The sequence below is a fragment of the Podarcis raffonei genome, chromosome 6 (assembly GCF_027172205.1).
Source record: "Podarcis raffonei isolate rPodRaf1 chromosome 6, rPodRaf1.pri, whole genome shotgun sequence".
Lineage (NCBI taxonomy): Eukaryota > Metazoa > Chordata > Lepidosauria > Squamata > Lacertidae > Podarcis > Podarcis raffonei.
This window is the reverse complement of record NC_070607.1, coordinates 50,787,586-50,814,047: the sequence shown is the minus strand read 5'-3', so window position 1 is coordinate 50,814,047 and position 26,462 is coordinate 50,787,586. Positions and strand designations below refer to the sequence as shown.

The 26,462-nt window shown below is 43.5% G+C and overlaps 2 protein-coding genes across 5 annotated transcripts in view; one reads left to right on the top strand and one right to left on the bottom strand.

Annotated features, from left to right (window-relative positions):
* Nucleotides 1-26,387, bottom strand: MED8 (mediator complex subunit 8). Of its 2 annotated transcripts, XM_053392778.1 has the most exons (7): nt 26,293-26,387; nt 16,925-17,043; nt 7,582-7,726; nt 6,020-6,160; nt 4,621-4,702; nt 4,220-4,468; nt 1-548 (listed from the first exon to the last, which is right to left on the bottom strand). In XM_053392778.1, exons 1-7 carry the CDS (start codon nt 26,296-26,298, stop codon nt 484-486), a joined length of 807 nt encoding a protein of 268 aa, XP_053248753.1. In that variant the 5' UTR covers nt 26,299-26,387; the 3' UTR covers nt 1-483. The 2 variants fall into 2 exon arrangements, with proteins under 2 accessions (XP_053248753.1, XP_053248754.1); XM_053392779.1 differs by lacking the exon at nt 16,925-17,043 and having other exon boundaries at nt 26,293-26,382.
* The window catches only part of SZT2 (SZT2 subunit of KICSTOR complex), an 87,361-nt gene continuing 87,270 nt past the window's right edge, over nt 26,372-26,462 (top strand). For all 3 annotated transcript variants that reach the window (XM_053392748.1, XM_053392746.1, XM_053392745.1), the window contains exon 1: nt 26,372-26,462. In XM_053392748.1, the coding sequence (XP_053248723.1) occupies nt 26,433-26,462 (30 nt within the window). In that variant the 5' untranslated portion in view covers nt 26,372-26,432.

Here is a 26,462-nt window from a genome sequence, read left to right as displayed (position 1 = left end):
AAAAAAAAGATCTGTAAACTGGTCTAGGAGCACTTTCAGCTCAAGAGCAAGAGGTAATAGTTTAAATAAATATGTAAATGAATACACAAAGCAGAACATCTGATCTTTATTAAACAAAAAACCATAAAGAGTACATCTTGCATGTCAACTCCTCCTCCACCATCCAATTCTAATCACAAAAGCACACTCCAAGACAATCAGGCTTCATATTTATATGTGTAGAAAAGAGTCAAGATCTGCTCCTCATCCAGGTCTGGCTCATCAACAGATGTGTTCTTCCCAAAGGAATGCCTTTGCCATTCTGTATGAACACACTGAACACTTCTGAGTCCCAAGTAATAAATGCAGCCATGTAAATAAATTATCTCAATGAGAAGGTAATTATCTCAGGAGACAGAACTTTAGTCAGTAATCTTGCTGTTGAGAGTGAGCTGAAGTTTGAAAGGATGTCCAGAAGCAGCAACATGCCAGAATATTTCCTACTCACCTTTGGTAGGGATGCATTGAAGCTGATTTGATATTGGTTTTTATGCCGCTGGGCATTTTACCTGGAGAGAGGAAAGCAGCTGGGCTTAGCAATGTGTTAGAACAGTCTACATTTTAGGAGTGATGAACATATAAGTGGGAACATTTCCCCCACTTCTTCCCTGGGGTTCATGTCAGAATCTTCTTTGCACACACTTTCTAGGTGAGGTATAGCCTCTCTCACTGTTTAATTTTTTCCACTTCTGCATTCCCTCCCCATATTCACCGTGTGAAAATCTTGTTTTGATCGATAAAAACATAAGAAGAGCCTTGCTGGATCAGACCAAAGGCTGATCTAGTCCAGCATCCTGTTTCCCAAAGTGGCCAAACATCTATTTCTTGAGAAGCCCAAAGGAGAAAATAAGCTCAACAGTCTTCTCCTGCTGCTGTTCCCTAGCAACTGGAATGCAGTGGGAACTGGTATAGTAACCAATGGTAGCCTTGCACAATGCAAAATTCCTCTGCAACAGCATGCTCCATTTAAGAGCTCAATTCTTTGAAAATAATCATATGTATATAGGTTATCATACCTGCCCCTTCATCCCCACCCCCAGTGTGTGTGTAATGTAATCCTTCTGGACATCCTCATTAAAAAGCTGGCTGACATGAACCTTTCTCCTACCATCTGTGACTGGATTAAATACTTTTTGATAGATCGGACACAAACAGTGAGGATTGGACATGTAACATCTAATTCCTTAAAAATCAGCACGGGCACACTACAGGAATGTTTGCTAAGTCCCTACCTGTATTCATTGTATACGTACAATTGTATATCATCTGACCCGTCTACTGCAGTTATTAAGTTTGCAGATGACGCCACCATAATGGGTTTAATAACAGCTGGAGACGAATCAGCGTATAGAGGGGAGGTCCAAAAAATATCTACATGGTGCCTAGGGAACAACTTGCACCTTAATATCAGCAAAACAAAGGAGATGGTGTTGGACTTTCAGAGGAAGAGAGGAGAACTAGCCCCGCTGTACATCGGGGAGGGCTGTGTGGAGAGAGTCTCTTCCTTTAAATTCCTAGGAGTTTATCTCAGTGAAGACCTTACTTGGAAAATAAATACAACCCAGGTGGTTAAGAAAGCCCAACAGAGATTCCATCTCCTCAGAGTAATGCGAAAGAACGATGTCAATCAACATTTGATGATCTCCTTCTACCGGTCAAAAATAGAAAGTGTCCTTTCACACTGCATCACGGTGTGGTACGCTGGTTTGACATCAACTGATAGGAAGTGTCTACAGAGGGTGGTGAATACAGCACAAGATATTATGGGCTGTCCCAGTTGTATTATGGGGTGGTTTGCCTCTGTTGGTTAAAGGAATGGATGTTGCTAAAAAATACAGATTTGTTGGATTTAGAAGGTTATGATAATAGATTTGGTTGGCATGCATATTTATGCTATAACAAAACAAAAATCCATAAAGGATTTGGTAATCATATATTTCGAAGATCTTTATATGAAGTATGGGATAGGTATAAAAATTTATCAGAACGTAAAACACCGTGGTGGTTATCTCCATTGGAAGCAATGAGTGTGAAAAAGATAAATATGAGTAAAAACTGGGTTACCTATGAGAAATTGTTGGGGGGAAATGGAAATAAATGGAAAATGAAACCTTATGAGGAGGTTAGAGACTATGTGAATGATTGGTTGCACTATTGCCAAGTCAATGAAATGTATAAACAAGATTTTAAAGAAAAAGGATTTGCTGATAAAAAAAATATCAAAATTTGAAATAGAAATATTAAACAATGAATGTAAAATAATATCTAAAATGTATAAAATACTGTTGGGATGGCATTTGAAAGATGATACATTGGGCAAAAGACTTTGGATATAATATACAGCTTGAAGAATGGGAAAGGTTGTGGAATGAAAGGATAAAATTTACAGCCTGGAATGCTTTGAAAGAGAATATGATAAAAATGATGTATAGATGGTATATTACACCAGGGAAATTAGCTAAAATGTACGAGACAAATAATAAATGTTGGAAATGTAAAGAAAAAGAAGGAACATTTTATCATATGTGGTGAGAATGTAAAAAAGTAAAGAACTTCTGGGAAATGATATATAATGAGATGAAAAAGATGTTGAAATATACATTTTTTAAAAAACCAGAAGCATTTTTACTTGGTATTATAGGTCAGGACATTAATAGGCAAGATGTTAAATTGTTTTTATATGCAACAACTGTGGCAAGAGTATTGTTAGTCCAGAAATGGAAACAAGAAGAAATTCTGCCAAAAGAAGAATGGCAGACGAAAATAATGGACTATGCAGAATTGGACAAAATGAAAGAAAGGATTCAAAGCAGCAGGAGGCCCCATTAGCTAAAGTGGTGCTTCAGGTTAAGAACAGTTTCAGGTTAAGAATGGGGGGGCTGCTAGGGAGAGGGGCCACTAGGGGCGCCTTGGAAGATGGCCGACAATACCATCTCTCCAGCTCACACGAGGTAATTAAGAGGCTGATATGGGAGTAAATCAGCCTCCCGAAATTCTTCCCGGGGAAGGGAAGATGCAGTCTCGTCCGCGGTTGCCCATAAATCACCCCCAAGTTCGAAAGAAGGAGGGGGTGAGGGCGCTGGACGGAAAGCCCTCGAGTGAGCTCTGGATCTCCCGGATGCTGCTTCTGAGAGCGATGCTAGTTGCATTACTTAAGTTAAAGTCTTCGATATAAAAGTAATTGCACATGCTTCGAGCGAAGAAAAGGGTTTATCAGCTGCTAATTAAGCCTGCCACTGAGAAGTTAAGAGTGATGGAATGGACTGCACAGAAGATAACATCAAAGAATAACAGCTATGTCGGTATGTTGAAATGGAACGGAAGGGGGGGGAAGCTTCTTCTTTTTATTATGATATTACCTAACAACCCCTCCCCTAGAAGAACCGTCACCCGACGGACAGCAAGTGAGATTAGAAAATATTAACAGATTAAAAGATTAACAGTCAAAAGGGGAGGCGAGCCACTGCTTTGATATTTGGATTGTAAGTTTGATTTCTCCCCTGGAAAGACTGATTTATGGTGCAACTCGTCTGGGAAAATTAATGAGCAGACGCTTAGAATTTATTTCATCATAACTGACAAAAATGGCGCCTGCCGCCCGAGCAGGACTTTTGGAACAGCGTGTGATGATTTACTGCAAATAAAAGACTTACCAGCTTTAAAAAGAAAAGAAAGGGAGAGCCTTACAAAGTTCACACAGAAACATAATGATGCTTGCTTCAACTCACTTGTGGAAACAACTCAGAGGTGATTAAAAAGAAAAATGATAACAACAAGAAGATCGGAAGATGGGACTTGTGAACACCAAAAGCAGCAAAAATATGAGATGACTGGACCCTTACTGAACTTGAAGCATGGGAACCTCCAACAAAAATTTAAAATTTGGCAAAATATTTGGACTTAATGATATGTATTGGTATAATTTGGAATAATTAATGTGATATGATTGGATTGTTAAATGGAAAATTTAATAAAAATTATTAAAAAAAAAACAAAAAAACCCCGACCTCTGGAATGAATTAAGTACTTAACCTGAGGTACCACTGTATATGCATTTAAATTCCCCCAGGCACCGATTCCTCTTGTCTCAGCATAGCTCCCCATTCGCTACACCCGTACATTCCACTTCCTCTCCTTTTGCATTTGAGACACTCCAATATGACTGAATGCTTTTATTTACCTGGCTGTCCTGCTTGTGTCATCTGTACTCCTCCAAGCATGGACTGTGGCTGGCTTGAGGCTCCAGACATTTGTACCTGCTGCATAGCAGAAGCACCTGCTATGATGGGGTTGGCACCTGGCTGACCGGACTGTACAGGCCCTGATACACCGGGTGGGCGTCTGTTTGACAGACCCTTTCCAAAGGCCACAGCTGCAACAAGTGCATTGGTATCAGCAGGGTTGAATGTCTGCTTGTTCTGCCGTAAACCTGCACAACGAAGGAAAATTTATAGAGCACAGTCTTAATACCATTATGCTAATCTTGGCTGCTGTTATTCTACTATTTCTGCTTCTAGGGCTACTGGACTGTGAACCCCCTCTAACACCTCTGCTGTCCCTCCGGCTTCTCCAGTGCCATACCTCCACTCTCAGACTCTCGGTCTTCTTTGTTGATTTTCTCCAATAAGTTCGAGCACATTTTGTTTAAGCTTTGGATCTGTTTCTGTAATGATAAGATTTGCACAGTAAAACATGTCAAGGAATTTGTGTTGCCTTAAAAAAAAATTGCAACCTTTAATAGACTGCTCAATAAAAAAACTATTTGAGTATTTTACATAAAATGGTATAAAAGATTTATTAAAAATATTAATAAAACCAACTTTTAAAGGTGCACTTCATAAAATTATCAAAAATATAGATAAAATCTGCAGAATTTTGACTTTCAACAAAACCTCCCGTTATATTCTGGTGGAGAAGCTGGTAAAATGTGGCCTAGATGATGTTATTGCTAGGTGAATTTGTAGCTGGTTGATTGACCAAACCCAAAGAGTGCTCACTAATTGTTCTTCATTTTCCGGCGGGGACGGGGACTGACCAGTGAGGTGCTGCAGGATTCTGTCCTGAGCCCAGTGTTGTCAGCATCTTTATAAGTGACTTGGATGAAGGAATTGAGGGTCTGCTAATCAAATTTGCAGAAGACATCAAACTGGGAAGGGTAGCTAATACTTCAGAAGACAGAATCAGGATTTAAGAAGACCTTAATGGATTGGAGAACTGAGCCCAAACAACTCCTACTGTTACTGCTGCTGCTGCTGCTGCTATTCCTATACCATCCGTCCTCCAAGAATCACAGGGCCATTTACAATAGAAAACTAACAAAATGAATTTCAGTAGGGACAAATGTAAGGCTCTGCACTTAGGCAGGAATAATCAGACACACAAATATAGGCTGGGGGACAACAGACTTGACAGCAGCACATATGAAAAGGATCTAGGGGTCTTAGTAGACTACAAGTTCAACATGAGTTAACAGCTTGATGCAGTAGCAAAAAACAAAACAAAAAACCCCCAACCAATGCAATTCTAGGCTGCACCAACAAAAGTATAGTGTTCAGATCAAGGGAAGTAATAATATCACTCTGTTCTGCCCTGCTGAGACCCCCACCTGAAATACTGCATCCAATAGGTTCAAGTTACAAGAAAGGAGATTCTGACAAAAAATTAGGAAGAACTTTCTGATAGAGCTTTTAAGCCGTGGAAAAGACTACCTCAGAAAGTGGTGGTCTCTCCTTCATTATAACAGAGGTTGGATTGCCATCTGTCACGGCTTCTTTAAGCTGTGAGTCCTGCACTGTAGGGGGTTCCAGTAAGTGAACTTTTGGGGTCACTTGCAACTCTGATGCAGAATATTAAATGTGAGAACATGGTGGTAGAGAGAGATGCAAAAGACCACAGGATTCCTACATATAAATATTCAGCAAGAGATATTTAACAACAAAAACCTAGGAGTTGAGTATACTTAAGCAGCTGAAACCCTTACCAGTGCCGCATCGGTACCAATGCGAGCCGCGTCTGTGCTCAGCTGCTTCTCTTGCTCCTCTACTTCAGGATCAGGCTTGGTTCTCAGGTGATCAGGCACAACCTCATGGCTGAACACTGGCACTCGGCCTTCTGTCTGCCGCTGGAACATCCAGACCATCAGTGATCAAAGTCATACTTTGCCGCAAAGCTACAGAATACGAAGTTGGCCCTACAGACCTGATGTAGGTTACAGAGACCCAGTTGTTCCTGGGAATTTAGGCCCAGGATACCCGCCAGCAGGATTCTAGCAATTAAATTACCAATGCATAAAAAGTTTAAGCAATGAAGGTGAGCAGAAACAGTTACTTCTCTGTGTTGGCATCTTTACCATCAGCTAGCAGCTGAGTACCTTTGTAGCTCCTTCTGACTATCTATGAAGGAAGAGTCTAAAATTGGGACTGTATCACCAGCCAACAGGAGCCAGAACAGACTGCCACGTCTAAAATATAAAGGGTATAATTTTATCGCTCTGTGGATTTGAACTGTAAGCTGCTTTGGTGGCAATATTTTCTGAAAAGCAGGGCAAAAATAAAATGAAGGTGTATTCTGTGAGAAACTTCAAACTCTGTTCTTCAGAGTGTATCTGAAGAAGTGTGCATGCACACGAAAGCTCATACCAAGAACTAACTTAGTTGGTCTTTAAGGTGCTACTGGAAGGAAAAAAAATTTTTGTTTTGACTATGGCAGACCAACACGGCTACCTATCTGTAATCTGTTCTTCATGTTTATCTGAAGACACGTGCTGCGTAACACTAGTTTGTGGAGAACTGATTGAGCAACATTGTTTAAGACATGACCTAGGAATGTCAAACTCAAGCCTCTGGAATCCAGGGGTTGTAATCAATGTAGAGCTAAGGACAATGTTCTGTCAGCACAAGTGTTTCTCCTTGCGTAACAGAAGGTCCTCCCTTTTTCCTCCCACCCTCACTGGTTCTGCGGGCAGCATGGGTGAGGAGAAGAGCAAATGTCCCATTGTGGCAATTTAGTTGCCCCATAAGCTAAGATGTGACATACTTCCTTTCTAGACTGCAGAGGCACGACACCCTCGTGTTTGGTGTACAGTATACACAAAGTCCTAGCTAAAAGATTCTTCCAGTAGCAAGGTTGGCAAGGTATGAGGGTGTGGCAGAAATCAGCAAAGGGAGGAGATAGAGGCCAACATAGAATAGAGCATGAAGGAACTGAGGCTCAAGTTGTTACGTCCTTGCTTTCCTAAAGATCCTCTTTTCTCATTGGTTTCTGGCTTAGTCAACATTTGCAGCAAAGTGAAGTGATGTAATGAAGTGTACCACTTCAGCCTACAGGTAGGAGATGCCATTTTTAAAACTCCCCCAAATAAAAAACTGGAACGTGAGCAATCTAGTCCAATCCATTACGTGCTCTGCCATTTATAATACTTAAGTATTGAAGGTGCTACTATTCTCATTTAACCAACCTGTCACTCAACTTTTTCACCAGCACTGGAGCCAAGAAATGACTTGTAGCTATAAAATAGATTGTAATAATCAGCCAAATCCTTACCATGATCTCCTCATCACGATCTGGAGACAGCACTAGTGGAATTATGACCTGATTGCGCAGCAGTGGAGTCTTCTCATGTTTTAGGACTTTATTCAGGGTATTCAGCTGACCTGAGAGCAGAGCGAAGCTGTCTAACACTGAGGGCCTGAGGCAGAGATGGGAAAATGAAAAGGAGATGAGGCACACACATAGAGCATCCCTACCTCTGGCTGTGGGAAGTTCAAATCTTCACTGTTGAATTATTTTATTACATTTATATCCCGCCTTTTTTCCAAGGAGCTCGAAGTGGCATTCATGGTTCCCACCCCCTGCCCCATTTTGTCTTCACAATAAATCTGCAAGGTAGTTTAGTGAGCTTCATGGCTGATTTGGAACTAGAACCCCAGTCTCCCAGGTCTTAGTCCAACACTCTTACCACTATGTCATACTGGCTGTACAGTGGTACCTCGGGTTACAGACGCTTCAGGTTACAGACTCCGCTAACCCAGAAATAGTACCTCGGGTTAAGAACTGTGCTTCACAATGAGAACAAAAATCGCACGGTGGCAGCGGGAGGCCCCATTAGCTAAAGTGGTACCTCAGGTTAAGAGTGGTTTCAGGTTAAGAACGGACCTCCAGAACAAATTAAGTTCTTAGCCCAAGGTACCACTGTATTGTAGTCATGATGCCATAACAAGAAAGGCAAGTAGCTCCAGCAGCATTATCACAACCCCCTGCTAATTTTAACAGATAACACAACACACTGTGCCAAGAGTGGAATATCTAGATACCCCCCCCTTGGAATATCTCTGAGATTTGTGGGTATCTGGGTAGAGAAGAACTGTCTAGAGCAGGCATGGCCAAACTTGGCCCTCCAGCTGTTTTGGGACTACAACTCCCATCATCCCTAGCTAACAAGGACCAGTGGTCAGGGATAATGGGAATTGTAGTCCCAAAACAGCTGGAGGGCCAAGTTTGGCCATGCCTGGTCTAGAGGGATTCTGCCCCATGACAAGATGCGAGACTTGAAATGCATTCTTGCTCGGACTTCCGCTTGAGGCGCCATGGAAGATGACTGAAAATTCCATCACTCCGGCTCTCATGGGGTAATTAGAGGCTGAGATAGGAGTAATCAGCCTCCCAAAATCTTCCCAGGGGTACAGGAAGACACAGTCTCATCTGCGGATGCCCATCAAACTAGCCCCAAATTCGGAAGGAAGGAGGGGCTGGGGGCACTGGATGGAAAGTCCCCAAGAGAGTCTGGCTCTCCTGGATGCTGTCTCTATGAGCAAATCAAGTTCCATTTCTTAAGATGAAAAATTGGATTTAAGTTTTGGACATGCTTCGAGTGAGGAGGGAGGAATTACTCTGCTAATTAACCCAGCCACTGAGGTGCCAAAAAAGACTTGAGTGGAAGAAGGACTAACATTTAAGTTGGTATGTTGGGATGTGTTATTATTGTGTTTTGCTTTATTGTATTATTTGGCAAAAACACCCCAGAAGAACCATTTACATTAACTATAACAAGCAAGATTGGAAAGTTTTGTATTTGTTGATATAATATGGCTCTAAAAAATATAAACTGTGTGGAAATAATAATACTATATAATTAAGGCTTTTGATCTTTGACTTGCTTGGAAGAGGATAAAAGATTCTCCAATATGTGGACATCAGGCAGAAGCAGAATCTCATTAGCCGCTGGAGAGATGTTTAAAAAACTTGGACCGTTTTCCGGAATCTATGTGGGAGTTGTGTTGCACCTGGAATCCACCATGATTGGAAGTCAAGACTGGGCTGCAGAATTACAAATAGTCAAAGGGGGAGGTGAGCCTTTAATATGTCATAATACTTGTGTTTCCAGCTTGATTTGGTAAATCTCCCCTGGAAAGGCTAATGTTTGATGCAACCGGTCTGGGAAAAGCAGACGCATACAGTGGTTCCCCGCAAGACGAAATTAATTCGTTCCGCGAGTTTTTTCTTCTTGCGAGTCTTTTGTCTTGCGAAGCACGGTTTCCCATAGGAATGCATTGAAAATCAATGAATGCGTTCCTATGGAGACCGCCTTCAGACCAAGTCCGGGGACAGTCTGTCCCCGGACCTCTTCTGAAGGCAGGTCGGGGGAGAACGGCAAGCTCCGGGGACAGAGGTGAAGGGGCAGCGCTCCTTCGTCTCTTTCCCCGAACCTCTTCTGTAGGCAGGCGGGGGGAGAACGGCTTTTCTTCCCACCGCCAGCCTTCAGAAGGCTGTTCTGAAGGCTGGCGGTGGGAAGAAAAGCCCTTCTCCCCCCACCGGACTTCAAAAGAGCTGCGTGAAGTCCGGCAGGGGTCCAAGGGATTCCCTCCCAGCCGCCTGCGTTTAAAAGCACTCTGGGGAAAGCAGCGAAGTGCGCTGCTTTCCCCGAGCGCTTCTAAAGGCGGGCGGCTGGGAGGGAATCCCTTGCACCCCCGCCGGACTTCAAAAGAGCTTCGGGAAGTCCGGCGGGGGTCCAAGGGATTCCCTCCCAGCCCGCCCCGCTCCGCTGAAGTTTAGAGGGAGCCTGTGGGGAAAAACTCAAAAAAAATTTCGTTTTGCGAGAAAGGCCCATAGGAAAATTTGTCTTGCGAAGCGGCTAAAAAATCAGAAAACCCTTTCGTCTTGCGCGTTTTTCGTTTAGCGAGGCATTCGTCTTGCGGGGTACCACTGTAGATTTGATTTTATTGGAACTGAGTGAAGATGGTGGCTGCCAGCAGCGAAAAGACTTTCAGATTGATTCGGCAGAAACACCAGCGTGCGAGGAAATGCTGCAAACTTATAGAGGGGAATCATAGACATAAAATCCACACAGAAACATATCACTGTTTGATTTAACTTGCTTGTGGGAACAATTCAGAGGCTGTGAAAGAATGAAGGTCAACAACAGAAAGAATTAGAGGAACCATCGGAAATGACTATGAAAAGCAGTATGAGATGATCAGAACCCTCCGAACTTGAAACATGGGAAGTCCTATTAAAAATATATAATTTGGCAGAATAGTCAGACTATTTGATATGTATATGTATAATTTGGAATATTTAATGTGATTTGATTGGATTGTTCAAGTGGAAAACTTAATAAAAATGAATTTTTAAAAAGGGGAAAAAATGCATTCTTGTTCCAGGATATTAGCCAAATCCTAATGAATTCTGATCAAAGCACCGTATTTTTCGCTCCATAAGACGCACCTGGCCATAAGACGCACCTAGTTTTTAGAGGAGGAAAACAAGAAAAAAAAATTCTGAACGAAACAGCAGATGTATGATTTTTGTGGTTCATGCTGTGGCCACAGACATGTGATTTGACGGTGAGTTTGGGGTAGCCCAATGCAAAAATCCTGAGGATCCATGTGGATCCGTGCTTTGTAACCACGTTTTTGCGCCATTGCGGCCCCACTCAACAGTGGGTGCGTGGTTTTTTTGGTGTAAGATGTAGCCATGGACATGCTATGTGATCTGATGGTGAATTTGGGGTGACCCAATGCAAAAATCCTGAGGATCCATGGGCTTTTACCTCCCCCCTCCCAGGCAGCCTCCTTTCCCAGCAGCCTTATCTCCCTCCCGATCGCTTGCCGATCAGCGGCTTTGTTTCAACACCCACTTCCCTCTTTCACACACAAGAAAGCATGATCTGCTTTTCGCCCCTGGGCAATTTGGCTCCAGGGACCACGCATTCGCTCCATAAGACGCACAGACATTTCCCTGTACTTTTTAGAAAGAAAAAAGTCGTCTTATGGAGCGAAAAATACGGTAATTGCTCTCATCCTACATTTATGGAAAATATCACATCAAACAGAACTATAGGGATTTCACACAGTCTTCAACAGGGTACCACAAGCAAAGCTGGATGAAAGAAAACTGCTTCATACCTGTTTAACAGTCTGGATATACACATAATTACTCAGAAACAAGCACTATTGGGTTCAATTAGATTTCTCCTGGGTAAGCATGCACAGGGTTACCACATTTGACAAGGGATGCTCCAACAAACTGACAAAGCTAACAGAGATGCTGCAATAACTGTCAGATCATAATCCGATTGTAATGGAATTAAAGAGAAGAGATGAATCATAGTTTACATGGAGAAGGAATGAACGATTACTAGATGATCAGAAGATTATGCAAAGGGCGCAAGAGACTTTACCAAGAGTATTTTGAATTGAATTTGAATAAAGAAACAGAATAGACATGGTATGGAATGCAAGCAAAGTGGCAATGAGAGGTTTATTTATACAACAAAATAGCCTTCAGAAAAGAGTAAGAGAAAAGAAGGAGGACATATTAAAGCATATAATTGAAAATGAAAAGCAATTAATCAAGAAACCAAGAAGTACACAAATAAAACAAAATATTAAGATGCTGCAAACCCAATTTTCAATATTAATTAATCAAGAAGTCGAATGGAAAATAAAAATGCTAAGGCAGAGGAATTCTGAATTTGCCAATAAACCTGGAAAATTATTAGCTTGGCAACTGAAAAGGAAACAAGGACAAAATACTATTAATAAGCTAAAAATAGAAGATAAAATAATAGAAAACCCGAAAGAGATCAGGAAAAATCTCCTAAGATTTTATAAAGAATTATATAAAGCTGGAAAATAAAATATAGAAAAAAATAGAAAACTATTTGAAACAGAACAAATTACCGAAGATTCTGAAAAATAAAAAAGACCAATTGAATACACCAATAACAATAATGGAAGTACAATCAGCAATAAAACAATTAAAAATAGGTAAAGCGCCAGGACTGGATGGACTCACTGCGAAATACAACAAAAAACTGTGTGAACAACTGATGTCACCCTTAAAGGATGTTATGAATAATATTTTGTGCAGGGTGGGGCACTTCAAAGAATGGCAAAAAGTATTATCAAAATTTATCTGGCAGGGGAAACAACCAAGAATTAAATACAAAATCCTAACAGATACAAAAGAAAGAGGTGGTTTCTCCCTGCCAGACTTGAGAATATATTGTTAAATCTCCTGTCTATGTTGGTTGAGGAATTGAATTTTGTTAGAGAACACAGATCTTTTAGATTTGGAGGGCTATGACAACAGATATGGATGACATGCATATTTATGGTACGACAAAGTAAAAGTGCATAAAGGATTTCTGAACCACACAATAAAAAAATCAATTTATGAGGTGTGGAATAGATATAAAAATTTATTGGAACGTAAAACCACTTGGTGGCTTTCTCCAATAGAAGGAATAATGGTAAAAAAGTTAAATATGAAAGGAGAGTGGGCCACGCATCGAGATTTATTGACAGAGATAGCAAGTCAGTTAAAATTAAAAAACATTTGAAGAAATAAAAGAGTTATTGATGGATTGGTTGCAATATCATCAGGTAAATGGTGTGTTTAAGGAGGATAAACAGAAAAATGGTTTCTGTACACCAAGATCTAGGCTGGAGATAGACTTATTGGGTGATAAGAGGAAAATATTATCGAAAATGTATAAACTATTATTGGAATCACATACTAAAGATGAAGAGGTTAAAGGGGTGATGATACAATGGGCTAAAGATTTTGGATATAATATTCAGTTAGAATCTTGGGAAAGGTTGTGGAAGGAAGGTGTTAACTTTATTGCATGCAGTGCACTTAAAGAAAATGTTATGAAAATGATGTATAGATGGTATTTACCATCACTGGGGCCTGGTAGGGACCCCAAGATCTCCTGCAATGCTTTTGCAAAGTTTTTTGCAGATAAAGTCGCTCAGATTCGGAAGGAGGTAGTCTCCACCGTGGGAGCAGGGCCGGAGTGGGAGAGTGCTAGAGTCCTGTATAGTCATGTTAAAGTAAAGGTAAAGGTACCCCTGACCAACAGGTCCAGTCGTGCCCGATTCTGGGGTTGCACGCTCATCTCGCTCAAGAGGCCGGGACCCGGCGCTTGTCCGAAGACAGCTTCCGGGTCACGTGGCCAGCATGACTAAGCTGCATCTGGTGAGCCGGCACCAGCGCAGCACACGGAAACGCCGTTTACCTTCCCACTGGAGAGCGGTCCCTATTTATCTACTTGCACTTAGGGGTGCTTTCGAACTGCTAGGTGGGCAGGAGCTGGGACCGAGCAACAGGAGCTCACCCCGTCGTGGGGATTCGAACCGCCGACCTTTCGATCAGCAAGTCCTAGGCTCTGTGGTTTAACCCACAGTGCCACCCGCGTCCCATAGTTATGTTACATGGGACAATTCCAATCTGTTACCTCCGAGGAAGTGGACAGGCTGCTTGGACGAGAGAAACTGACCACCTGTCTCCTTGATCCTTGCCCATCCTGGCTAATAAAAGCGAACTGGGAAGGGCTGGACGATGGGCTCTGTGGGGTGATGAAAGCTTCCCTCTGCAAGGGAGCCTTCCCAGACCCACTGAAAGAGGCGATCATTAAACTGCTTCTTAAAAAAAATCTTTGAACCCAGCCAATATGGCCAACTATCACCCAGTCTCAAATCTACCATTCTTGGCCAAGCTGATTGAGCGAGTGGTTGCTGAACAACTCCAAGCACGCCTGGAGGATGCGGACCATTTGGATCCCTTCCAAGGCCTCACCATGGGACTGAAACTGCCTTGGTCGCACTGGTCGATTATCTCCAGTGGGCTAGGGACAAAGGTGAAAGCTGTTTCCTAGTTCTGCTGGATCTCTCAGCGGCCTTTGACACCACTGACCATAATATCCTTTTGGACTGTCTGGAGCGGCTGGGAGCTGGAAGTACTATTATAGAGTGGTTCCGCTCCTTCCTCCTGGGCCGTGTCCAAAAAGTGATTTGGGGGGATGAGTGTTCAGACCCCTGGACTCTCATTTGTGGGGTGCCTCAGGGTTCTGTCTTCTCTCCCATGCTTTTCAACATCTACATGCAGCTGCTGGGAGAGATCATCAGGGGGTTTGGGTTGGGTGTTCATCAGTATGCGGATAATACCCAGCTCTACCTCTCATTTAAATCAGAACCAGTGAAGGCAGTGAATGTCCTGTGTGAGTACCTGGAGGCGGTTGGAGGATGGATGGCGGCTAACAGATTGAGGTTGAATCCTGATAAGACAGAAGTACAGTTTTTGGGGGACAGGGGGCAGGCGGGTGGGGGGGACACCCTGGTCCTGAATGGGGTAACTGTGCCCCTGAAGGACCGGGTGCACAGCCTGGGAGTCATTTTGGACTCACAGCTTTGGACTCACAGGTTAATTCTGTGTCCAGGGCGGCTGTCTACCAGCTTCATCTGGTAAGCAGGCTGAGACCCTACCTGCCTGCGGACTGTCTTGCCAGAGTGGTACATGCTCTAGTTATCTCCCGCTTGGACTACTGCAATGCGCTCTACATGGAGCTACCTTTGAAGGTGTGATGGCCTAGGACTTGGGCTCGGAACTGGAGGAGTCTCGATCCGCACCAGATCCTCTGCCTCAGGCGGCATCTGAACCAAGTCTGGGGCCTGATTCTGAAGAGCCTCAGTCTGCACAGGTTCCCTTGCAACAAGCACCAGCTGAGCCGAGTCAGGGGCCTGAGCCTGCCCTGGCTCTAGATGCGGGGATTACCTCGTTGCCCTCTGCTGGGCAATCACATGCAGCTGCTCCACTACCAGTTGGGTCAGGAGAGGCTGAGGCGGCCTCTGGGTCTAGTAACCCACCGACATCTCCTGAGCTGCAGAGACTCAGGTCTGAGAGAAGGAGAGACCTGGGTACTCGCAGCAGGAGTGATCGCCTTTGGGCGAAACAGGGAGGTGAGTCACTGGGGGATCAGGACCAGCTGTTACCCCGTCAGAGATAAAAGGCTGCCAGACCCTGCCCCAGGACCCCAGCCCTGTTGGACTGACTCCTCATGGAATCTCTTGGATTCGGGACCAGACCTGGACCACGTTGCTTGGGTTAACCCCCAGGCCCAGCACAGAAGGTGACTCGGAAATTGCAATTAATTCAGAATGCGGCAGCTAGACTGGTGACTGGGAGAGGCCGCCAGGACCACATAACACCAGTCCTGAAGGATTTGCATTGGCTCCCAGTATGTTTCCGAGCACAATTCAAAGTGTTGGTGCTGACCTTTAAAGCCCTAAATGGCCTCGGTCCTGTATACCTGAAGGAGCGTCTCCACCTCCATTGTTCAGCCCGGACACGGAGATCCAGCACCGAGGGCCTTCTGGTGGTTCCCTCATTGCGAGAACTGAGGTTACAGGGAACCAGACAGAGGGCCTTCTTGGTAGTGGCGCCCACCCTGTGGAACGCCCTCCCATCAGATGTCAAAAAAATAAGCAGCTATCCTATTTTTAAAAAGCATCTGAAGGCAGCCCTGTTTAGGGAAGTTTTAAATATTTAATGCTGTAATGTTTTAAACACTCGATTGGGAGCCACCCAGAGTGGCTGGGGAAACTCAGCCAGATGGGCGGGGTATTAATAATAATAATAATAATAATAATAATTTAACACCATCAGAACTTGCTAAAATGTATAGGACAAGAACTAATGAGTGTTGGAAATGCAAAGAAAAGGAAGGTATCTTTTACAATATGTGGTGGACTTGTAAAGAGGTAAAGGCTTTTTAGGAAATGATATATGAGTTAAAGAAAATGTTTAAAAATACTTTTGTTAAAAAACCAGAAGCCTTTTTATTGGTTATAGTTGGTGAAGATATACCAATAGAAGATAAAAGGCTGTTTATGTATGCAACAACAGCGGCAAGAATTATTTTAGCCCCAAAATGGAAACAACAAGAAGTACCAACGAAAGAAGAGTAGCAGATGAAAATGATGGATTTTGCGGAACTGGCGAAGCTGACAGGGAAAATCCAAAACCAGCATGATCAAGTATTCCAAAAGGACTGGAGTAAATTTATACGATACGTGAAAGATCATTGTAAGCAATTAACATCACTAGCAGGGCTGTCTGAAGATTTGTAATGAGAAATTTTCCCCCTTTTTATATTTATTTAAATTTTGAGATATTTTGTAATGAGTGTACAGTAATTAGAATTGAAAAACGTATAAAATGCTATGATATAAAGGTTAATTTTGAAAGTCATGAGGTGGGAGGGAAGGAAGTCGATAGGCTCTAGAGAGCCAGAGAGGTAAAGTAGATAATAATGTATTACCGTATTTTTCGCTCTATAACACGCACCCGACCATAACACGCACGTAGTTTTTAGAGGAGGAAAATCCGTAGGCATGCCACCCGTAGGCATTCCCTCCATAACATGCACAGAAATTTCCCCTTACTTTCTAGGAGGAAAAAAGTGAGTGTTATGGTGCAAAAAATACGGTATATGTGTGTGTGTGTGGTTTTTTTTCCAATATCAAAAAAGAAATAGATGCTGCAATGACTGCTCCCACCAATAACCAAGAGTAGCCACACAACTTTCTTCCCAGCCTCTTACCAGGTAAGTCGGTCATATTCATTTTCCAGCTTGTAAATGAAACCGACTAAGGAATTCTTCAGGTCAGCCACTTGACTGATGAGAGCCTCAAGAGATAATTCAAGCTGCTTCTCCTCTCTCTGGAAAGGATAGAGTAATAACCAATTTTCTAATTAATGAGTGTTCAGTTTACAGGGACACTTTTGGCTTTCATGTACAGTGGTACCTCAGGTTACATACGCTTCAGGTTACATACACTTCAGGTTACAGACTCCGCTAACCCAGAAATAGTACCTCGGGTTAAGAACTCTGCTTCAGGATGAGAACAGAAATCGTGCTCCGGCGGCGCGGCAGCAGCGGGAAGCCCCATTAGCTAAAGTGGTGCTTCAGGTTAAGAACAGTTTCAGGTTAATAACGGACCTCTGGAACAAATTAAGTACTTAATGCGAGGTACCACTGTAGTGAATATAGTAATTATTATAATTATTTTTAGTATAGAAAGATTATTGTCTCTGACAAAGCTTTTGAGAAATGCGTGGCAAGAGTAAAGAGTGTTAAAAGAAAACTTGCTAGACTGAAGTCGTGCCAAATAGCAATGATGATATTCTGATTCAGCTGAGACCAGAGGTTTAAGACATGGTGCCTGGTGCATGACCTTCCTTGTATTTCACTTGTGTTTGCTCCTTCTTTTTGGGTGCCTCTGTTTTAACCCTATGGGCTTAAAGATATGTGCACAAACATAATAGACTTGCATAGGGTAGGAGCTGATGAATTTCTGGATCTCTGCCATGATGTTGTATTCACTCTTAAGAGAAGCAACTCTTAAATATTGGCCACAGATATTTCCCCAACATTTCCTCTTTTCAGGGTTCCCTTTGGGTGCTGTTCAAACACTGCCTTTGCATTGTTCCTTGCTGGTGGATGCAAACACTGGGTATCCCTCTTGCTACATCATACTTGGTGCAAGTATGTCAATAGCATTCCTAATAAGCTTGTTTGCACTGATGAAATATCTTTGAAAGATTATCTTACTTTTATTTGTAACCTATGTTGCTCTGGTATATGATCATTAATAGCTGTATCAGATGGTTGAAAGGAGGACAGTTGCACAGATCAAAGTTTATAGGGTAGGTCAGGTTCTGACCGTTCCTGATTTATAGGGTTGTTCCCCACCTTTCCTAGTGTAGGGTTGTGCCTTTGATTCAAATTAGAGGCCTTCAACAAGCAAAAAATTACGGAGCTGTCATGGTGTGTCTCAAGCACTGTTATAAAAACAAGGGAAGCTGAGTGATGGGATAGATATAAAGGGTTTAAACTACATGATGCTACAGTGGTACCTCAGGTTAAGTACTTAATTCATTCCGGAGGTCCGTACTTAACCTGAAACTGTACTTAACCTGAAGCACCACTTTAGCTAATGGGGCCTCCCGCTGCTGCCGCACCGCCGGAGCACAATTTCTGTTCTCATCCTGAAGCAAAGTTCTTAACCGCTAAATTGCGAACCACCTGAAAAAGTCTCCTGGGGGGCCGCTAGGGGCGCCTTGGAAGATAGCCGACAATACCATCTCTCCAGCACACACGAGGTAATTAAGAGGCTGATATGGGAGTAAATCAGCCTCCCGAAATTCTTCCCGGGGAAGGGAAGATGCAGCCTCGTCCGCGGTTGCCCATAAACCACCCCTGAGTTCGAAAGAAGAAGGGGTTAGGGCACTGGACGGAAAGCCCTCGAGTGAGCTTTGGATCTCCCGGATGCTGCTTCTGAGAGCGAAGCTAGTTGCATTACTTAAGATAAAATCGTCGATATAAAAGTAATTGCACATGCTTCGAGTGTAAAAAAGGGTTTATCAGCTGCCACTGAGAAGTTAAGAGTGATGGAATGGACTGCACAGAAGATAACATCAAAGAATCACAGCTATGTCGGTATGTTGAAACGGAACGGAAGGGGGGGGGAAGCTTCTTCTTTTTATTACAGTATTACCTAACAACCCCTCCCCTAGAAGAACCGTCACATGACTGATAGCAAGTGAGATTAGAAAATAAACTGTGTGGAAATAAAAATAATAACTAAAGGCTTTGTTTTTTGGAAGATCTGGAAAGAAAAATGAAAGGCTCTCCTGTGACACAGTTCTTAATTGGCATTTGCCATTATGAGACAGACTATGTTGCGAGATTAACAGTCAAAGGGGGAGGCGAGCTACTGCTTTGATGTTTGGATTGTAAATTTGATTTGGCAAAATCTCCCCTGGAAAGGCTGATTTATGATGCAACTCGTCTGGGAAAATTAATGAGCAGACGCTTAGAATTTATTTCATCATAACTGACAAAAATGGTGCCTGCCGCCCGAGCAGGACTTTTGGATCAGCGTGTGATGATTTACTGCAAATAAAAGACTTGCCAGCTTTAAAAAGAAAAGGTAGAGCCTTACAAAGTTCACACAGAAACATAATAATGCTTGCTTCAACTCGCTTGTGGAAACAACTCAGAGGTGATTAAAAAGAAAAATGATAACAACAAGAAGATTGGAAGATGGGACTTGTGAACACCAAAAGTAGGAGAAATATGAGATGATTGGACCCTTACTGAACTCGAAGCATGGGAACCCCCAACAAAAATTTAAAATTTGGCAAAATATTTGGACTTGATGATATGTATTGGTATAATTTGGAATAATTAATGTGATATGATTGGATTGTTAAATGGAAAATTTAATAAAAATTATTTAAAAAGAAAAGAAAAAGTCTCCTGCTACTGTTTCTGCAGATGCAATAGAGGTGATGAAGAAAGTCTTCTTCGCCGTTGCTACTGCCACTTGGTAGGCTCGACAATGAACTCTAACCCGTGTCCGGTCAGCTTCAGAGTGAGTTATCTGCCACCGGTGCTCTAGCCGTCTCAGCGATTGTTTCATTGCCCTCAGATGCGTGGAAAACCACGGGGCTGTCCGGGCTCCATGCAATCGGAGAGGGTGCTTCGGAACCAAACAGTCAATAGCCCTGGTTAACTCCACATTCCAGCAGGCCACCAGGGAATCAGCTGAAAGGCCATCAGCATGGGATAAAGCATCCCCTACCACTCTCTGGAAAACATTTGGATCCATTAAGTGGTGGGGGCGGACCATCCGAATCGGTCCTACCTCCCTGCAGAGGGGAAGGGTCGCGGAGAAGTCCAGTTGCACCAGGAAGTGATCTGACCATGGCACTTCTTTCGTTTCACTTTTACTTGGTGTCAGATCACCAACATCCATAGAGGTGAACACCAGGTCCAAGGCATGTCCGCGGCTATGGCTTGGGCCAGACTTATTCAGGGACAGCCCCATGGAGGCCATGCTTTCCACGAAGTCCCGAGCGGCCCCTTGTAAGGTCATGTCAGCATGGATGTTAAAATCCCCTAGGACAACCAAACTAGGTGTCTCCAGGAGAACATCCGCCACGACCTGAAGCAGCTTGGGCAGGGAATCCTTGGTGCAGAGGGGAGGTCAGTACACCAATAGGAATCCTGTACTACCCCTATTGCCCAACTTCCAGAACATGCACTCAGAAAACTGGGTTTTGCCAATAGGACGCCTGGTGCAGACTAATGACTTCCTAAAAATCACTGCAACCCCCCCTCCCCGCCCACAAGGCCTGGGTTGCTGTGCGTAAGAGAAACCTGGTGGACAAGCAGTGGCAAGGACAGGCCCATCTGCTTCATCCAACCAAGTCTCTGTTACACATGCCAGGTCAAGTCCTCTATCCATGATCAAGTCATGGATGGCAGTGGTCTTATGAATCATTGGCCTGGCATTGCACAGCAGCACCTTCAGGTCATGTGGGTATCCCTTGCTGATTCTAGTATCCGTCCGGTCAGGACCAGACCCAGAGGCAGGGATAGTCCTCAAACAACAACTAAACCTGCCTCCTCGGTAATGACATGGTCTGGTCTTAGCGTAACTCCTCCTCCTACCCGTGATCACTGAGATTGGTTGTTCCAGTGCATCCCCCCCTGTGGAACCTGCCCCAGCCATTTTGTAAGATGATGTTGATCAGAAGGTGACATGGGTGGTATCCAAATTTGCCTGTGACATGGCAAGTATTCAGGATTGAGGGAACCAAAGCAAGCTATGAAGTAATCATCATTTTACTGTTATGGTTTACAAAAAGACACCCTTTCTAGAATATCAGCTCAGAAGAATGGCTTATTAAAACCAGTAGATGAAACCAGATTTACAGTGGTGCCTCGCAAGACGAAAAGAATCCGTTCCGCGAGTCTCTTCGTCTTGCGGTTTTTTCGTCTTGCAAAGCAAGCCCATTAGCGGCTTAGCGCTATTAGCGGCTTAGCGGGTTTAGTGGATCAGCTGATAAGCGGCTTAGCGGATCAGCTGATAAGCGGCTTAGCGGATCAGCTGATAAGCGGCTTAGCGATCAGCTGTTTAGCGGCTTAGCGGATCAGCTGATAAGCGGCTTAGCGATCAGCTGTTAAGCGGCTTAGTGGATCAGCTGATAAGCGGCTTAGCGGCTTGGGGAAAAGGGGGGGAGGAAAAAACCCCGCAGGAACTCGCAAGACATTTTCGTCTTGCGAAGCACCTCCAAAACGGAAAACCCTTTCGTCTAGCGGGTTTTCCGTCTTGCGAGGCATTCGTCTTGCGGGGCACCACTGTATTACTAGCTCAGAAGAATTATGATTACAAAAGACAGATGTGTACAATAAGCCCTCACAAGTCTTCTGAGCTAGTATTATAGTAATGGTGCCTTTTTGTAAACCATTAACAGTTAATGATGATCTTTAATCCAGACAAGGAACACTTTCCAATGTGAACTGAACATTAACTATGCAATTACATCTGTTTGGATATATAGAACTAAAACTGTTGTTCTGCAGTAGGGACAGCTCTTTACGGTCCTTGGCGTTAGTTATGAACTGTATGATTTTTTAACTGCACATTTTTACCTGGAGCAGCCCACTAACATGCTTTTGTCTTTATTCACATTTGCAGATGATTATTGAATGTAGCAGAGGGCGGCTAATTAGTTGGGTCCAGAGTGTGGTTAATGGGGGTGGTCCCTGCCACATTGAACAAGGCAGTGGTGCAACTGCTTCTAAAGAACCCTTTGGATTAGAACAACCAGTATTGACCAGTTGCAAATACAGTACCTCCTTTTTTAAGAGAAGCTGGTGAAGCGGGCCATGGTGGGGCAGCTGAAAGCATTCTTGGGAGGGCAGATTATTTAGATCCATTCCAACATGGATTCAGGCCTGGCCACAGAACTGAGTCGGCCTTGGGCACCTTGATTTCTGCAGAATGGGATGGGGGAGTGAAACTTTGCTCCTGCTTCTTGATCCTTATCTCCAGTGCTATTTAATATTTACATGAAACCGTTGGAAGCCATCCCTATGAATTTCTGGGATAGTGCTATCAGTTTGCTGATGACACTAAGCTCTTATTCCTCAGTTCCCACCAGCTGCGAGGAGCAGCAACAGTGTTGACATCATGTGATGTCTCTGAGCGGGAGACAGGAAGTCTCAGCCAGTTCTCAGTGTAACCGGGTGGAGTTACTGAGTGTTGTTTTTCTTTCGCTTATGTATAGAAGCAGAGTCGAGTCCGAGACACTGTGCTCTGCTGCTCAGAGAGCAGTCATGATTGTACAATCTTAATAAAGTAGCTGTTAGACTACGGACTGTCTCTTTCTTCTGTGATGAGATGCCAGGAGGAAGTGAGTGTGCTCCTCTCATGAGGGAGTGATCGCTTATTACCGGTCTCTCTGGACTGAGAGAGAATTCCAGCCAGAGAGTGACCACCGGAGAGAAGCCCCGGCTTGGGAAGCTTGGCACCTTTCCCCGGGGGCATCTTTCCAACAAAAATCTGAATCAGTAGAGGCTGAGCGGTATTTGAGCCACTGCCTGGACACAGTGGTGAAATAGATAAGGAAAAACAAGGAGAGCTTGAATCCCGGCAAGCTGGATGAACTGTGAGTGAGTAGTTCCCAAGTCCAATATATTGGTTGCACTGCCCCTGAAGAAGGTTCGCAGTTTGGGTGTGTTTTTGGATCTAGCTCTGTCACTGGAGTCTCAGGTAGCCTCAGTGGTTAGAAGTGCCTTGTACCAACAGCCATTGGTTCAACAGCTACAGCTGTTCCTGGAAAGCCTGGCGAGAGTAGTTCATACGTTCAAGAATGGATTATTGAAATAAGCTCTCTGTGGGGCTTCTATTGTATTCTATTGCTTCTATTGATCAGGAGGCTGCAGTTAGTGCAGAATGCTGCAGCAAAATTGCTGCCAGGAGTACGGCCTTGTCAGTATAGAACACCTGTGCTCAGAGATCTGTACTGGTTCCCTATTTGCTACTGGGCCAACCAAGTTTGAAGTATTAGTATATAAAGCCCTTAACAATTTGGGACTAGTTCACCTACGAGATTGCCTTATCCCACATGTGCTCAGTCAACAGCTTCAGTTCGTGGAACTGACAGTACAGGTGCCACATAATACCTATTCCACATTTGTAAGAAAATGATCATTTAGTGTGGCAGCACTCACAATTTGATAACCATAGGCAGGGATTTCCAAGCAGGTGCCTTCACTGTATTATTTTTGGCTCCTGCCTGCTAAAAAAATCTTGGTTAGACAAGCCTACCCAGGTGCTTAAAAAGTTAATATGACTTTTAATCTGTTTTAGTATTTTAGTATTCTTGTATGTTTTAAACTACTGTAAATTTTATTGTTTTATCTTTTATGTAAACCACTTGGAGGCTTTTTTTTTAAATTTTACTACCACTCATATACATTTTATGACATAAACATCAGAAATAAGCCTGTAGTTCTATATACCGTATTTTTCTGTGTATAAGACTAGGGGTTTTTTTACAAAAAAAATTAGGTTTAAAACTGGGGCTCATCTTATACACGGGTAGTGCTGAAGGGTGTTTTCTTAATTTGGAGTCCCCCAAAATAGGGGGTGTCTTATACATGGAAAAATACAGCAATCTATGCAAATCTGGAAACTGTAGAAAAGCTGGAAATAAATTATGTCTTCACTTGAATAAAACAACTTTATTGCCAACTGTGTGTGGTGCTCCTTCTCTAAAGAGTACTGCTTGTGCATGGCTCAAGGCAGAATCCAGTTTGATATAATCATGTAATTCTTTTAGCACATGGAAAGGACACGTGAAGATTCCAGAAGAAGAACTAAATGATTACAGACAATGACAACATATGTCATATGGCTCATAAGTAATGGAAGATTAACTGTGGATGACTGGAGGGAGGGAGGACTTTCGATCTTTTCTATTATTTGTGAAAATGTAAAAACAGAGTTATATCCAATGTTGTGGAACACATGTTTCACTGATGCACTGCAATTTTCATTTCCTCTCCTCTCCCATACACCCCCAAAATCTGCTCCAGATGGTTTTGAGGATGCACAGGGGGTAGAAGTGGCAGGAATGGGGAAGGAAGCTCTCTTGTGCTTGTGAAAGTATATTGTGCCAGGAGAACTGTAGTGTTGGATACTGCCCATATTTTTTTCTGGCCTTTCAATTCTGGTTTCAAATTCTAAAATGTGCTAAGCCTTAAGGATAGAGCCAGAGGACAGAAAGAACACCCCATGGTTACTCTAGTTTTGGTGGAAAACGCATTCTGAATCAGACCAGACATGGGTTAGAGCTCAATGTTGAGCCTATCAAGTGGAGATAGCAATGGCGAAGAGGACCTTCTTTACTGCCTCTATTGCATCTGCAGAAAACAGCAGGAGGAGACTCTTTCAAGTGGTTTGCAATCTAACAGAACCACCTCCACCACTGGGGCCTAGTGAGGACCCCAAGATCTCTTGTATTAGATGTCAAGGAAATAAACAACTATCTGACTTTTAGAAGACATCTGAAGGCAATCCTGTATCAGGAATTTTTTTAATGTGTAATGTTTTACCATTTTTAATGTGCTGTAAGCCACCCAGAGTGGCTGGGGAAACACAGCCAGATGGACGGGGTATAAATAATAAAACTATTATTATTAATACTTTGACTAATAGGCTCTGGGACCCAAGGAACATGTAACATTTATTTATCTCCTTACCATGATTAAGAGATCTCCATTCCCTTTGAGTTCATATTCTCCTCTGTCTCTCTCCCCATATCCTATGAATTCCCCCTTTTCCTTTTTACTGCTAGACACTATTGGTCTTCTATCTATACCAGGGTTCACACTAACCATGGTTATATCAGGGAAGTTGGGATATAAATGAAAGATATGAATAATTTTAAGATGAATTAGTGAGTTAGGGCATGCAGCTAATTATGAGGAAAATCTCAGCTCCTACAGGAGGCAAAGATACACCAACATATTTTACATTATGGCTGAACTGTAATTAGCTTTTAAAAATGCTATTTAAATCCACCCAAGAGTCCTATTGCAACTGCCAATACCACTCCACCAATTTAGCACGCCAACCCTTAGCACATTTTAATGGAACTTTCATGTTAAAGTGTTGTTATCTGAAGCTTAAGTTGGCAGATAGTCTGTTAGCTAAAGACGAATCAGTTGTAATAGACAGCAAGGCTCCAACACTTTTAAAAAACTTGCACAGAAGAGAATTTCAACTTTTCCCAATCTCTTCATAATACGCTGCATCCACTTTACCTCTTCTACTGTTAAGAATTCATCTATACATGTATGCTCTTGCTTTTGAAGGGAAGAACGTCTTCACGAAAGGGTTGCATGCAGCTTACTGAGATACCTTGCACACCTATTAAGTTATAAAAATGCAAGAACCCTATTCACCTTTGCAGCTGCTTTCCGCAAAGGAGGGGTGGGAAACCTCAGGCACCACGACCACGTGTAGCCTTCCAACCTACCCTTGGGCCACACCCCCTCATCAACCCTGCCCCCATGCCCTCCTGGCCGCAACGAGTCAATGAACTCCCAATACTGCTTCTTGCTTGCCTGGTACGTGTGCAGAAACTCCGCCTTTCATCCGGCTAGCACGCAGCTTCTAGTACGCACAGTTAAGAATCACATCCATTTCCTCACCCGCCACAAGCACGCCCCCCCCCGGGAGGCCTGCAAAAGGGAACCGGGCCCTTGGGCTGAAAAGGGCTTGCTACGCCTGTTACGCCTGCCCAATCTCTGCAGAAGAGCATTCTCACAATTATTGTTGTGAAAAGAGCATTTGTACCCCCCCCCCGATCTTCAGCCAAAAAGGCAATGCATTAAAACAAGCCAGTCCCTACCCGGAGGCTTGCAAAATGGGGGGGGGGGGACAAGGGAAAGGGGGCAGGGAAGGAAGAGGAAAACAAGGTCCCTCGTAAACTAAGGGAGGGAGAGGTTCCTCAGCTACTGGGCTAGAACTAGCCATTTCCCAAGAAAGATGCGGTCCCAAAAGGCCCCCACGCCGCCGACCCACTAACCCCGCCCGCTTATTTCACCTGCATAGTGACGGAGACCGGAGACCGCGATATAAAGAAAGCCTCCCGCGGACGGCGGCTTATTCGCGCGCGCGCGCTGCTTCCTCTTCCGGGTTGGTGCGTCAGGAGGTCGGAGGTCACGGAGTTGGAAAGTGCTGGCCATGGCGGCCTCGGAGAGACCCGAAGCAGAG